This window comes from Hippoglossus stenolepis, chromosome 9, assembly GCF_022539355.2.
Source record: "Hippoglossus stenolepis isolate QCI-W04-F060 chromosome 9, HSTE1.2, whole genome shotgun sequence".
NCBI classification, from domain to species: Eukaryota; Metazoa; Chordata; class Actinopteri; order Pleuronectiformes; family Pleuronectidae; genus Hippoglossus; species Hippoglossus stenolepis.
The window spans coordinates 27,518,637-27,533,658 of NC_061491.1; the positions used below are offsets into that span (position 1 = coordinate 27,518,637).

General features: G+C 41.6%; 1 protein-coding gene across 2 annotated transcripts in view; it reads left to right on the forward strand.

The window, feature by feature from the left end:
* Positions 1–15,022, forward strand: part of smarca2 (SWI/SNF related, matrix associated, actin dependent regulator of chromatin, subfamily a, member 2) — a 45,342-nt gene that overhangs the window by 11,380 nt on the left and 18,940 nt on the right. Inside the window, exons 15-27 of one of the 2 annotated variants that reach the window (XM_035165585.2) lie at positions 923–1,070; positions 2,709–2,872; positions 4,446–4,512; positions 4,622–4,732; positions 5,173–5,415; positions 7,371–7,484; positions 8,227–8,331; positions 9,088–9,174; positions 9,689–9,735; positions 10,988–11,154; positions 12,128–12,291; positions 13,990–14,232; positions 14,620–14,697. In XM_035165585.2, coding sequence (XP_035021476.1) covers positions 923–1,070; positions 2,709–2,872; positions 4,446–4,512; positions 4,622–4,732; positions 5,173–5,415; positions 7,371–7,484; positions 8,227–8,331; positions 9,088–9,174; positions 9,689–9,735; positions 10,988–11,154; positions 12,128–12,291; positions 13,990–14,232; positions 14,620–14,697 — 1,738 coding nt within the window. The remainder of the gene's footprint in view (positions 1–922; positions 1,071–2,708; positions 2,873–4,445; positions 4,513–4,621; positions 4,733–5,172; positions 5,416–7,370; positions 7,485–8,226; positions 8,332–9,087; positions 9,175–9,688; positions 9,736–10,987; positions 11,155–12,127; positions 12,292–13,989; positions 14,233–14,619; positions 14,698–15,022) is intronic. The other variant, XM_035165586.2, reaches the window with a different exon arrangement.

Sequence of the window (15,022 nt, forward strand, 5' to 3'; positions counted from 1 at the left end):
TATTTTTAATGAGGAAACACCAAAGGAAGTTACACAAAGAAAGATACAAAGATAAAACAGTGAAATACCAAAAAAGACGAGAAAAAGATAAAATCATAAAATGCTAGAAAAGAGGATTCGGTGAAAGGTAAAAAGTAGTCTCTGTCAAACAGGTTATAATCACAGAATCACACACACATTGGTGAAACGTCTCTAGTGGTGCCCTATTTTATAAAACAATATGGAAGTTAATATTTAACATTTATTTATCATTGATGCAGTCCTACATTCATACTCATCCAACTGTGAAAACACTTCTACACAGAATACAAATCTGCATCCTATGCTACATCACACTCCTCAGCCAGCTAACCTGTTAGGTAAAGGTTCTTTAGGTTCTTTAGGTTCTTTAGGTTCTTCAGGTTCTTCAGGTTCTCTGCCACTGCTGCAGCTTTACCAGAATATTTATTCATCTGTGAGAAATTAGCAAACAACAATAGATGTAATGTAGAACGACAGTTCCAGAAGAACTGGATTTATTGAAGCATGAAAGAACGAGAGTGTTTTGAAAACTGCAGAGGAGAGACAATTTGGTTTATCAAATGTTTTCTTTATTGCAGTCGCTCTATTAATTTGTTATTGCACCAAAACTTTAAATTATGTTAAAACTGAATAAATAACCTCCTAGAGGCTCATTTATGTTAAAATGTTTTTGCAGCTTTTTCTTCTTCTCACTAGCTAAATGAAAATCAAGCTCTTTAGATGTTGGAGTGAGGCGACCCCTGGTCCAGACTCAACCAGAGGGGGGGGCACTTAGTGAGGGGCTCAGGTTGATCTTCAGTCTTTGCTTCCTGCTCCAGATACAGCTCTGATGTGCACAGAGCAGTTGAGAGGGCGACAGGGGTTTCACATTTACTCTCTCTCTCCCCCCCCCAACCAACAGGTCTGCCAAGCAGGATGTGGATGATGAGTACAGTGTTCCCACTGGACAAACCAGCTCCCAGTCTTACTACGGTGTGGCCCACGCTGTCATTGAGAGGGTGGAGAAGCAGTCGTCGCTGCTGATCAACGGGATGCTCAAGCACTACCAGGTACACACACACACACACACACACACACACACACACACACACACACTATACCTGCAGTTGCTCTTATTTTGTCTACCTTTGCCGGAGCTCTGTGTTTGTTGTTATTTTAGATTTTGTATTTTTCATCCACTATCTTTTAAATTAGGTTCCAATTGAATGTTTATTACCAATCCCCCGAAGCGCCTGTTTACTACCAGAAGCAACCAGCTTCACATTTTCATTCTTTACTTTTTATTTATTATTGTGTTTTTTTTTGTTGTGCTGAGATGTTTCCCGGCGCACAACTCATGAATAGAAAAAGAAAATTGGGTCTTTTATCAAAACTAGGATGAGGATTTCTGTAACATGGCAGCTGCATTCTGACGCATGACAGGGAATTAGACAAACAGAACAGAGGTGACTGTAATGGAAAACCTGAAATGAATTTAAATTGGTCTAGTTTCCATTCATGAGAGAAAACGTACAGAACATTGGTGCTGCACCTCAGAACCAGGTGTCAAACTGTGTTCAAGGGTTTTGGAAGTGTTTCTCTCACCGGCTGGGTTTTTCATTTCGTCGTTCTTGATGTTACATTTGGTTTGACCTCATAGTCGAGTATGAACTTTGGCTGGAGACAGAAGAGCTTTCTACCCATTCGACACCACGATGCACGGAGGGTGTGACCAACCACATCTGCTGCCAGGCAACTAAACGCTCAATCATCTCAGTGGAGCTTAAAGACCGTCTTTAAGTCTGCTCATAACGACACAGCGACATTGGTTTTCAGCCCGACATTATAAAGTCATCTCTGCTGTGGCAGTGAGAGATAGATTACCAGAGATAGCGAGCCGGCACTTGGCTGCTGCTGCTGCTGCTCGCGTTTTCTTTCTTCCAATCAGGGTTCGGCCCCGGTTCGTCTCCGATTCATCGTGTCCCAGTCTTTAAAGGAGATATGGTGGCAGCTCCTTGGGGGATAATTGGACATATTTCAGCTTTAAAATAATTGGATCAAGTGTCTGCAGTAACAACAGAAATCTGTGAGATTTTGAGATCTGCTGTCGGGCGTTTTGTTAACTATGCAGTTAAATAATTGGTTGTGTCGCCTGTTCCGTCCCGTTTCCCTGTTCTGTGTTTTGCGGAGTGTTTTCGCCACAGGCGAGTTGTGCAGTTGGTCACACAGTTGATCTTTTTCCACCATGTGTGAATCAGCTGGGATAAGAGACGCCACAGTGGCTGTACGATCAAAGTGCATCTGCAAAACTCACTATGAAAAGCATTAAATTGATTTTTTTCAGATGTGTTTCACAGTTTGTACTGTTACATGCAGATAAGACACACTTAACACATTCACTTATCCTCCAGCAATTCTTTTCCTTTACTGTTTCCGGACACAAAGCCATGACATGCACCAGGCGTTATTTAATCATTTACAGTATTATTTATGCCATCGGAGCAATAAGGAGAGCTTCAGTTTTTCCCCTTTTGGTTATATTATTGTAATACTCGCTTTAAAATGGTGTAAACTTTTGAAAAGCTTTGATATGCAGAATGTATTTTTTCCTTAATATGGCTCATCACTAATACATGAAAGTGTTGGAAGTAAATAGAGGAAAGACATCGTGCCTGCAGGCTTTATTTTCAGCGTTGTGTGTTTTCCAGGTCCAGGGACTGGAGTGGATGGTGTCACTATACAACAACAATCTCAACGGCATCCTGGCTGATGAGATGGGCCTCGGCAAAACCATCCAAACCATCGCCCTCATCACGTACCTGATGGAGAACAAGAGGATCAACGGCCCCTTCCTCATCATCGTTCCTCTCTCGTCAGTTCTCCTCCGCACGCATCCATCGTGGCTTTTATCGTTTGGCTTCATGACACGTTGAAATGCCGCGGGACAGATGTGCGGAGCAATAAAAACGACTTCAGTAATTAATTTTAGATGGAAACAAACCAACCTCATCAGCCTCAATCACGTGATAGAGGACAGGGGAGTCGGGATATTTTAATATCCAGTTTGTATAAATCGATTAACTGCCTCAGTAGACACGAGTGTTCTGTGTGCTCGAGTTTAAATATCTGCAGTATTGGTCCGAATACAAGAATCAGGATTCAAGATTGAACCCTCACTCAACCTTTTACAGGTCCGACTTTATTTAACAGCAAAAAGCAGTAATAACTGAAAGTGTAGCCGCTGTGTTGTGGTCCACGTGTCATCTGTGGACACATCAGGGATCCCCGATGTCGAGCATCAACACTCGTAGGGATTCTTCCTCTGCTGACACAGGCTCTCAGCAGCAGCACCCGTGAAAGCAACACTAACTCTTGTTCCTGTTGTTAAACCAACTCTCAAAAATAGTACGATATTGTGAAGATGTAATTGTCTTCTCCTCGAGTATGAGACGTTCTGCTCTTTGAAAAAACACTGTGTTGTATCTGGACCAGTGCAAAACTCAGTGCACAAACTTCAAAGCAAAAACTATAAACAAAAATGTTGATTCCATAAATATAAGCAGACGTTTAAATGTTCCGACTCATAGATTTACATTTTCAAGGGTAAATGAAGAAAACAAGCGTGAATTTTCTCGATCTTCTGATGTAATTATGGGAACCTCTTAGTATAAATGTGATTTCCCTCGCTGCTTCCACACAATAGATCCTTTCAATTTCTACAAAACGCATTCAAGTGCAAACTAGTCCAACTCCTAACTCCCAACTAAGTAGGCTAATGCTCCCGGGTTCTTTTCAGCTTCTACAAACACTCCAGCACCTTTAGTACTCACATATTTCCCTTTTGTAGATTTAAGGTGGAGAGAAAAGTGTTGTTATTCCCAGTTTCACCTAATTAGTTTTTTCTTTTTACCCATAATTTAGAACTGTGGGTCTTAAAGGATCAGAACGAACGATGGGTGTGTTTTCTGAAATATCCGTTTTTCTTTTTGTAGTCAAACAGCCCAGCAGAGGCTCGTACTTGACTTCATTGCCACTGTATTAAATGTGTTTTCTTTAATGTGCAGCAAAGCCTCATATTCTCCTCCTTAATAGCAGTTATGTGTTAGAGGCTTAAAGTTAATGGGAGGAGAGATTGATCTGCCTGGCGGGGAAAGTTTTGAACAAAGCCATGAAAAGAAGGATTCTCGTTGTGAGCTGCTCTGGAAAGCTGTTAAAAAAATGTTTTCCTTTTGATGTTCATCCAGCAAATTATGTCTGAACCTTGATGATAGACGTGTGAATTAGTGCGCGGCCTCTTAATGGGCGATTCTTCAAGTTGCTCTTGCCTCTGCTCCTCACGTCTTTGCCAAACTCATTAAACCTTTAATTGCTCTAAATTCAAACCACGTTCTCACATGCGACATTTTTGTTTGATGATCGTCGTTTTCATTTTTTTTTTTTTTCAGGACTTTGTCTAATTGGATCTATGAACTTGACAAGTGGTCACCGTCTGTTGTGAAAATTGCTTACAAGGTAAGAAATAGAAGTCACTTGTCTCTTTCGTCTGAAGTCTGAGATGTGATTGCCTTTGGCCGACTTATGTCTTATTCTGTCTTTTCCTCTGTGTGTCTCCACATGACAGGGGACCCCCGGGCTGCGCCGTGGGCTCGTGCCTCAGCTCCGCAGCGGGAAATTCAACGTCCTGTTGACCACCTATGAATACATCATTAAGGACAAGCAAATACTGGCCAAGGTGAAAGAGACGAGCTCTGTCCCCTCTGTGTAATCCCCCCGCCTGCTCTCTATTGTCATTCCGTACGCTTCACATACTCAGTGACTCACGCTTTTAAATTCACATTTATTTTTACAGTTTTCCATAAAACTTTACTGGAACTCAGTGGAGCTTATTCCTCTGCCAAGCCCAAACAACCCAGCACACGAATGTCTTGTTCTTATCGTAGAAATATAAAACAGACGTGGTTTTAATAACCGTAATTATTTATTTGTCATGAAACACAGTTTTGAATAACAGATAATATGTCTTAATCTAATGGAAGACTTATGTAAGTCCCTGATATTCCTTCTTATCTCTTGTACTTGATCTTAAATTTCATTCTTCACGGTCTTAGAACGTCTGAAATTGAACGTGTTGAAACCTGCAGAAACCCTGAATGAGTCTCGCTCCACACACAGATTCGTTGGAAGTACATGATAGTGGACGAGGGTCACCGCATGAAGAACCACCACTGTAAGCTGACCCAGGTGCTGAACACCCACTATGTGGCCCCCCGACGTCTCCTCCTCACCGGGACGCCGCTGCAGAACAAGCTGCCCGAGCTGTGGGCCTTGCTCAACTTCCTCCTGCCCACCATCTTCAAGAGCTGCAGCACCTTCGAGCAGTGGTTCAACGCCCCGTTCGCCATGACAGGGGAGAGGGTGAGTGCGAGCAGAAGCAGCAACATTTGTAGGTGGAGACATAATGTTCATCAGATAGATTTGCTCTTACTTTATCCTCAGTATTAGAATCACAGCATCCAAGGCCACACAGACAGAGATGAACGGTTTTCCAAAGATTCAACTGATCATTTTATTTCCTACAGTTATTAGATTTCAGATAATACAAAGTGTATTTAATGTTTTTAAATTACTTTCCAGCACATAAATCATCTTGCCACTGCCACACACTGCCCACACTGAATTGCAGTTTTTACAATACACTATACTGGGACCCATGTTTTTCTAAACGTGGAGATAATGTGCATCTTCTGAAAGCTGATGAAAGGTTTCCTGAATGGATCTCTCTTTAGATCTGAGCCCCAGGAGCTTTTCTCCCTTCACGGTGATTACAGCTGTCATTCCCACTGAAAGTAAAAGGGAAGTTGTTTACGTCGAGTAAAGTGTGAAGTTTTGTACACCAGTAAAACGTTTTGAGCTTTTTTAATGAAGCTTATTCAAAGTAAGAATAAAGTTTTTAACTTACATACAAAATTAACAGTCAGGAAACGAAGGATGAGGCTGAACGTTGTTTTACCATAACGTTATTTTCCAAAGGGAATGTTTTCTGCCCTCAGGAAAGATGGAACCCAGCTCAGTCACAAACTAACATCCTCATTAGTGATTCAGGATCCTACAGCAACAAACCTTTCTCCTAATGTTTCACCTCGAGTCCTGGTAGCATTCTCCACTTCCCTCCCTCAAGGTGACTGCAGGTTTCACATCTAGCCCGAGGCTGAGGGAACCTGTAAACCCAATTTGCTGTAAACAGAAAGTGAAATGCTTATGTTTTCAAAACCACTCGTTAAAGAAATACAGAAGAGGCAAAAAATACCGCTGCTTCAGCCGCTGGGTGTCTTCACATTATTCTGTCTAACATTCAACCTGCTGGTTCGAATGAGCCCACAGGTTTATTTCAGGTTGAGCTCGGACAGCGAGGAAAAAAGATGCAAGAAAAATACAAATTAAATGTTAAGCTTGGAGAGCATAATAATAATAATAATAACAATAATAAATGTGATATATAATGATATATTATAATTATATATGTGGTGTTATTATATCAAAGATGCTACGTTTAGTTCCAGGGCGAACCGGTAGCTTTTCCTATTGATTTTCCTCCGAGTGAAATGAAAGGTCGACTCCTCTGCAATATTTTTTGGAATTTCCGCCTGAAAAAATTTGCCCAAATTCAGTAATAGCTGCTGAACTGTGAGGCTGAAATCAACCAACTTGGTTTCTGGGGATTAGAGACATGAGGGAGAATTATGAACCACACGAGTCTCCGTGTCCCTGTCATCAGGCCAGAGTGAGATTTAAAAATACCTTTATACTTCCACCTAATCAAGTTTTTTAATAAAATAGGGAAAACAGCGTTATAAAAATAATCAGGAGAATCTGATGCTATTGAATCTGTTCTTAAAATTCTGAACGGCAGCTTCAACAGTTGTTTTTGTCGATGTCTTCATGATCGTTGCAGGCTTCTTTTTTCCCTGTGGCCACCACCAACTGTTGATCAGTGGAACAGTGTGAAAACAACGGCAGGACTCAGCCACACATACATAATGCAGGAGCCCACTCAGAACAACATTGCTGCACACTGCTACCAGTGCTCAGAGGCTCTGCAGGGTATTAGTTCTCGCCACCGGCCAAATCCACACAACCAATGCTCAGAAACATCTCTATTATTCAAAATGTAGCCTCACTCAAAGAGGCAGGTTCAAATGCAGCTGCACAACTAGTTGATGAATTATCTGCGTTGTTATTAATGCAACAATGTTAGAAAGTGACATTTCAACAGGTCTCGTTGCTTGTCACAATCGTGTCACTGCGGCGGATTTGCAGAACACGCAGTCGGTTGTCTGTCACTCATCTTCAACACGTTCTGATTCGTTCAGGTCGACCTCAACGAGGAGGAGACCATCCTGATCATTCGCCGTTTGCACAAGGTGCTCCGCCCCTTCCTGCTGCGCAGACTGAAGAAGGAGGTGGAGTCGCAGCTGCCGGAGAAGGTGAAATGGAAACTAAGCTTTGTGTATTTATTTAGATTTGATGGAGAATGATAATGTTTGCAATGCATAAAACCTGTTCTGCTGTTTGATTCTATTAGTACAGAGCAGCTATAAAACAGTTATCACTCCTCATAACGATCATATATTTCCCAGGGGCAAGGAATAAATTAATGTAACTACACAAATGCCTTGTTGATGCCACTATGAATCTTATGTGTAGAGGATACACTGAAATTATAAAATCAGGGCTTTAGCTGACAATCACTTTCATTATTTCAAATAATGAACTAAAGGTTTCCTCTATAAAAATGGAGAGAATATTGAGAAATGTCAATCATATTTTCCCAGAGTCCTGAATGAGGTCGTCAAATGTAATTTGTCGAAAACCCCCAAATAACCAATTCAAACTGTTACAAAAAATTATAATTCTCCCATTTGAGAAGATCAAACTAAAGATTCTGGGATTTCTTTCTAGAAAAAATATATTTTCTAATTGATTAATTGTCAAATCATTGCAGCTCTACTAATAACCAATTTGAAATTATTAAATTGTTAATTTGCATCCTATAGTTCTTCTTCAGATAGTTTCTTTAAATATATTTCTACACATATGGTACAAATTTCTTTCACCTTAATTGTTATCTGTACTGACTGACTGAGCTCAGAAATGTGCTTTCAGCTCCAACTACCTCACAGTTTAAAAGACTGTGTCACCAAAGCTTTGTCCTTGTCGTCCGTGCAGGTGGAGTACGTCATCAAGTGTGACATGTCGGCCATTCAGAAGGTTCTGTATCGCCACATGCAGAAAGGCATCCTCCTCACAGACGGCTCAGAGAAAGACAAGAAGGTAAACATGCCGAGGCTCCTGTGTCTTTACTGAATGTCACCGCTTTGATTCATCGGTGTCTCACGCCGACAGACTGAGCCGCAAGGCTGAGCGCTCAGTGATATTTACAGTTTCCTGCAGCTTGACATCACAAGGTACCCAGATTGTGTTGTGTAACTGAAGTCACAGTTTACCGGTGCTTTTAGAAGAAAGTGCTGTGAACGAGACGTGTATATCGTTCATTTTATTTAACTCCCGAAGATGCGTCCCAGCTGTCAGCCTCACGTCAGTTCTCCGTGCAGAAGAGTGCCACTTAGGAAAGCAGAAGACTTTGCAAAGGTTTTGAGAAGTTTCTGAATCAGCTGCCCCAAATCGTTGATAGATTTATCATGACAAGTTGAGAGCAGTGAGTCAGTGTATAAAGTGTCGCTTGTAGTAAAGAACCTACAGAGGATTGTCTGTAGAATAGATCTGCAGCTCCCCTCGAGTTTAACAAGCTGCACACTGAGGTTCAGCTTAGTGATTATCAGCTCTAACAAAAAACGACTGTACCCAGACCTGCTCTGCACCAAACACCAAACAGACACGGCAGCTGTGAACAAAGTGCAGCATTTATCAGGTGAAGAGCAAAGGACTTCCCCCAGGAGACGATTGAGACGTTGCACTTCAATGAATTCCCTAAATAAGAGTCTGTTATTGCAGGTTTAATGACACATCGTGACAATTTGTTTTGATCTGGAATCAAATGTCTTCTAACTGTGAAATAACGTTCTCCAGGGTAAAGGAGGAGCGAAGACCCTGATGAACACCATCATGCAGCTGAAGAAGATCTGTAATCATCCTTACATGTTCCAGCACATTGAGGTGAGAGCTGTTTGACCTGGAGCGATGGCAGTGGCTGTCATGAACAAGTCTTAACTATATCTATTAACTATAACTAATTTAATTTTCTTTATTAATGATGACCTTATCTTTAACGTTTTCTTTTCTCCTATAAAAGTCTTTATCATTTCCAGACAATCATTTCTTCTGTATTGTCTTTGCTCATTTTAGGTTTTTTTGCTCATCCTGCCACTTTCTTTGTTGTTCTTAGATTTGACTGAAGTTATGAAACAACCGTGTATTTTATAGATCGGCTGTTTAAACCTTGACGTCAGCCTTTCCCTGGGTACAGACGTCTGTGTCTGCAGGTTCAGACCTTCAAAACAAAACCTGATTGTGAAAAATGTGTAGAAAGCCTGAACAAAACTTCAAATTCCCCTTTTTTTAATTGTTAATAAAGGTCAGAGCTCGGTCTCCAGTAAAAAAACAAATTTAAATGTAGGACTCAGTTTGCTAATTGTTCGTTATTTAAACCAGTAAATGTTCTCTGTTACAGGAATCTTTTGCAGAGCACATGGGTTATCCAAACGGCATAATCAGCGGGTAAGTCTGACAACGTGTTTTTATCACCCAATGCTACACACACACACACAGACACACACTCACAAACATGCATATTGTCTTTCTTTATCTGTTTAAACACCACCATGTTTATATTCTTTTATGAATTATTAATAAGGGGACTTAAGGCTTAGGAGCTTATTTATCCCGTATCCGTTTATTTGACTTTCTTTTCTGAGCAAAACACACATTTCCAGAAACAAACGGATTCACACCCAGTGGATGTTTATTTAGCACCGAGCTCAGCGTTGTGTTCCGAGGTTTGTTCCTTTCTCCTTGACTCTGTTTGAAGCTCATTGAAACAGTGAAGTGATTTAACAAGTTCACATTTTAAACAGCTGCTGTGTGCCACTTAATTGATAATGTGCTTGGCAACAAATACATTATTCATGGCAGCAGTATAAATTATTTATTTGTGTTTTATTATATCTGAGAGGCAGCTGACGTTTACCCCTCTGGTTTCTCATCCACGGGGCTGATCTCAAACAGCAGACCCTTTAAGTTCTGCACCAAGTTTGCTTATTCATGTGGACACAATTATAAAACTATTGAAGATTCATATAAACTGTTAATTCTCCGAAATCCACATTATCTCAGCTACACATGGTGATAGTTGGAGGTTTGAAGTTTAAAAAATCCTGCCCCTTATGGACAGAGAGTGAACGGTAAAGCTGTGGCAGCAAACTGAAAGAAGTGATTAAAACGAGCTGAGGCCTGTTTGTTGTCATATTAACTACGGACATTATGAAACTTATGAAAGTTCTTCTTTAAATCAAAAGTTTTTATTGAAGTAGATTAGTCACATGTGTGGAGGACAGTGTTAAAGGTTTCAATTTGCTCTTTTGTTAGTAACACACAGATTTAATCATGGGCTTTTCGTGTTGACTCCATTTTTCCAGGATGATGAAAAACAGGATTTTATAGAGACATGTTAAAGAGGCGGTTTCCATCCCTACACATCATCATGACTCTATTTACCAACATCATCTACAACCACCAGACTTAAACTCCATGGAGTCACTGATCAGACCGGCATATTCAAATCACATGGTTCAAGACAACACAGCGTTTATCGTCTGGTCATATCGGAAATTTAAAGATGCCAAAAGTTGTGTATGTAAAGGACATATCAAAAGAATCTTAAAAAAGTCCAGAAGCCGAGGGCCCCTCAGGGTTAATGATCATCCCTCCCACTGACAATGACCCCCTGTTGGTTTTCCTCGTCTCCTCTCAGGCCGGATCTGTACCGAGCTTCCGGGAAGTTCGAGCTCCTGGATCGCATCCTGCCGAAGCTCCATGCCACCAACCATCGAGTCCTGCTCTTCTGCCAGATGACCACTCTCATGACCATCATGGAGGACTACTTCAGCTACCGCAACTTCCAGTATTTGCGTCTCGATGGTAACCTCACCCCTAGAACAATGTTTAAAGATTCAGATCTAAGGATGATTTCCACTTAATTAGAAATATAATATGTAGTAAACAATTATATGAGCTGTCTAAAGCTGATTGGTACCAGGTACGATGTGGGTCTATTTTAATTAAACTGTATGAGCCAAAAATAACAGCGGCTCTGTTCTGACATTTGCTTTAGCAACAGATTCAATTAATTCCGATGTTATAAAACGTGTGATGTCTTCAGTTTTATCAGCGCAGTGAACCAAACATCCGGGCAGCCCCTTCACACTTTGTCCCACACTGTCTGTCACTCTGTCCAGTTAATAAGGCAAACGTCCCCACAGCAGAACAGACCTGCTGTTTAACAACTCACATTAGTTCTGTGAATAACCTGAATACAAGACACATTTAAATCTGGTTTGTTCGTCATAAGCTTGTGAGGGGAGGTCGCTGGGTTTCTGTTCCCACTCTCCTAATTAAGTAATACCAATTAAAAAATATGAATATCATATAAAATGTAATATGAGTAGATATAATACAGTCCGAGCCACATTCAAACATTCCTCACACACCATTCACACACACTCTCACCGATCTTTTGGATAAGTGGACCTGGATTTACATTCATAACATCCACACATCACTTTTCTAAGAGAATGAAGACGTGTCTCTGATATGCAGCTGTGGTCTGTGGCCCTCATTAGCTGTCGTGATTTAATCAGACACACAGACTGGGACGTAAATGGTTTCATCGTGTTGAACCCAGCGTCATTAAATCCACCACGTGTCCTTTGAGACACCTCTGAGACCCTTTAATTGGTCAGAGACGCAGCGCGGCGAGTGCACATGTGACATTTTAACTTTCCCTCAAATAAGACGCTTCTATATCTGAATAACGAGAAGAAGCAAGAGCGCACTTTTCAAAGTTACCTCAACAAACTCCACGGTTCAAAAATAATTACGTTTGTTGTTTCAGGAACCACCAAGGCCGACGATCGAGCTTTACTGCTGAAGAAATTTAATGAGGAAGGATCCCAGTACTTCATCTTCCTGCTCAGCACAAGAGCCGGTGGCCTCGGCCTCAACCTGCAGGCCGCAGACACGGTCATCATCTTCGACAGCGACTGGAATCCCCACCAGGTCCGTCCCCCCGCTCGCTTTATTACTCTGCCCTGTAACGACCCTACTGCTCACAGCGGGAATGCATGATTCTCGGATATGGTTGGCAGTTTTTATTAGTCCGACACCGGTGAAGCTAACAAAATACTAAATTAAGGGATGTTTACTCAGGATGTGTGTCTCGTGTGCTGCCAGTCAAACCGCAGCGTGCGAGGTTCCATATGATGTATATTTCATGGCATGTTTGTTCACAGATGCAAATTTATTCGTTATTCACGACCACAGGCTGATCCCTGCAGCACATTGTGGAAGTTCAGGCAAAGTTTGTGGAATCGTTGCTGTGGACACATGTGAATATAGAAGGAGGAACGTGACGACTCCCCAAAGTGAAGCCAACTTGGCTTGCTACCCCCCTGGTGGCTGGCTGAAGTATAGGTCACAAGCCCCGCCTCCTCCATGTTAGTGGATAGGACATGGGCCACACTGCAAAGTCAGGTCAAATAGAGTTGTGTCATTTTAGGTAGTTCTTTTAAAAACTGATGATCAAGTGTTTGGTTTTAATTATGATGATTTTAAAATGGGGTGAGACATGATTGACACCTGAGACTGACTTGCGATTGGTCGAGCATGTGTTTACCTTGATACCCCGACTTATGCAAAAGATGCATTATTAAGTTACCACAACACAAGACAAGCAGCAACGCAACTGTTTATTTATTCTCACCCCAAAACTTTATTAGATTATCACCTTTTCCCCAACTTCAGCATTTGTGTGTCCCGCAGCAGCGTCGACTTCACACATGTCCTTGTGGAGCGAGCTGCTTTATTCTATCAGTTTTGCAGAAATAATCTAGTCACAGTTTTCTTTTTGTCCCCCGCCTCAGTGATCTTTTTGTTGAGCTGACAACATCAAGCTATTTAAAATGTCTTTCTCTGGCGAGTTGAGTTCACATTTGCATTTCCCAAAATATCTCCTCTGCGACTGATACTCTGAGATCAGAACACTTTTGTTTTGTGCTCCTTTGCTTTCCAGAGATGCAAGATGCAAATCAGATAAACTGTGGCTGGGGCTCGTTGACGTCTCAGTAAATACGCTGCTAGACTGAGAACTTGCACTGATGCAAAACTTTGACAGGCTTAGTGAATATCTGCCTCAGACTCTGAAGTCTTTTATTACAATAAATACAATAAATGCAGGTTGCAAGTCATTAAGACACTGGAATGGTAAAGAAACAGATATTACGAGCTCTTGTGGATATTGTCCACCTGAAATAAAACGAAGATACCAATCAGGTATCTTCAGGGCTACAAGCCCCACCTCAAAGGATCCGGTACTTTCGTAAAGTTTAACGTCTTAGCAGGGATTGTTTGGGGGGTAAAACGTTTTCCCTAGAACTTAATTCAGGGCCTGGTCCCTGCAAAGGTTCCTGGTTCCTGCGGAAAGTTCCTGCAGCGCAAATGCAGCTTAAAAAGTTAGCTGGACCGACGCACAGCAGCATAGTTTTGTTTATTGCTCTTTGTTGTGTTTTGGAGAGTCAGAGCTCAACAAGGCAAAGCACAAGTTGACAGAAGATCTGCTTTCAACAGCAAACAGATATATTATCGTCAATCCAGAATCCATCATTTAAATCAATCAACCGGTGTTAAAGTTGGACCTTGAGTAGCTTTTTGAACTTATCAGAAACCGTCTCACATTTCTCTCTCCTCTGTTAAACCCAGGACCTCCAGGCTCAGGACCGCGCCCACCGCATCGGTCAGCAGAACGAAGTGCGCGTGCTTCGCCTCTGCACCGTCAACAGCGTGGAGGAACAGATCCTGGCAGCGGCCAAGTACAAACTGAACGTGGATCAGAAGGTGATCCAGGCCGGCATGTTTGACCAGAAGTCCTCGAGCCACGAGCGCCGCGTCTTCCTCCAGGCCATCCTAGAGCACGAGGAGCAGAACGAGGTAAAAGTCATGCCTGTAAGTTGTGTCTTTTGGATGTTTATTCTCTGTCTGAGCATCTCAAGCCCAAGAGGTGTTAATGTGTTTGAGTAGCCAGGATTATATAATGAACACGAGAGATTTGTCCCCATCTTGTTAAGTTATGCATGCTGGTTTTGATTGAATCACCTCAGGCCCAGAGACAGCTCTGTAGATATGATCAGCGAGCAAACCGCCCGTCGTTTACAATATTAAATGGGGTTGTAATGCAATTTCAGCGATTTACATTGGGTGTGATCACATCTGTGTTTTGGGACTGAGCACGATAACCTCCTCTTTTTGCTGCCACAGTTCAAATTGACACAGAATCAAGATCTTATTCTGTTGTTGACGTGTTTTCCTGTTCTTCTCCCTTTGTAACTGCAGGAGGAAGACGAGGTGCCTGATGATGAAACCCTGAACCAGATGATCGCCCGCCTTGAGGATGAATTTGAGCTCTTTATGGTAAAAAAAAAAAGTCACTTGACATTTAAATTAAAATCTGTTAAATGGACACATGCTTCTCTTCTATATTTAGCCCCAAAATAATTTCTGTTGTCAATCATATGGAGATCATCAAACATTATTATTTGTGCAGGCTCTTTCAGACTAAACTGTCCAATTACATACTAAATTACCATGGACACATGACTCACAGTCACCTTGTCATCTTCAGAACACACTTGGCAGCTTATGTATGTAAAAAACAAATGTGTGTTGTCTGTATTTATTAACTTGGCATCACACAGCCTGAAGCTCCACTGCTTCCTCCATGACTATTTATAAGAAC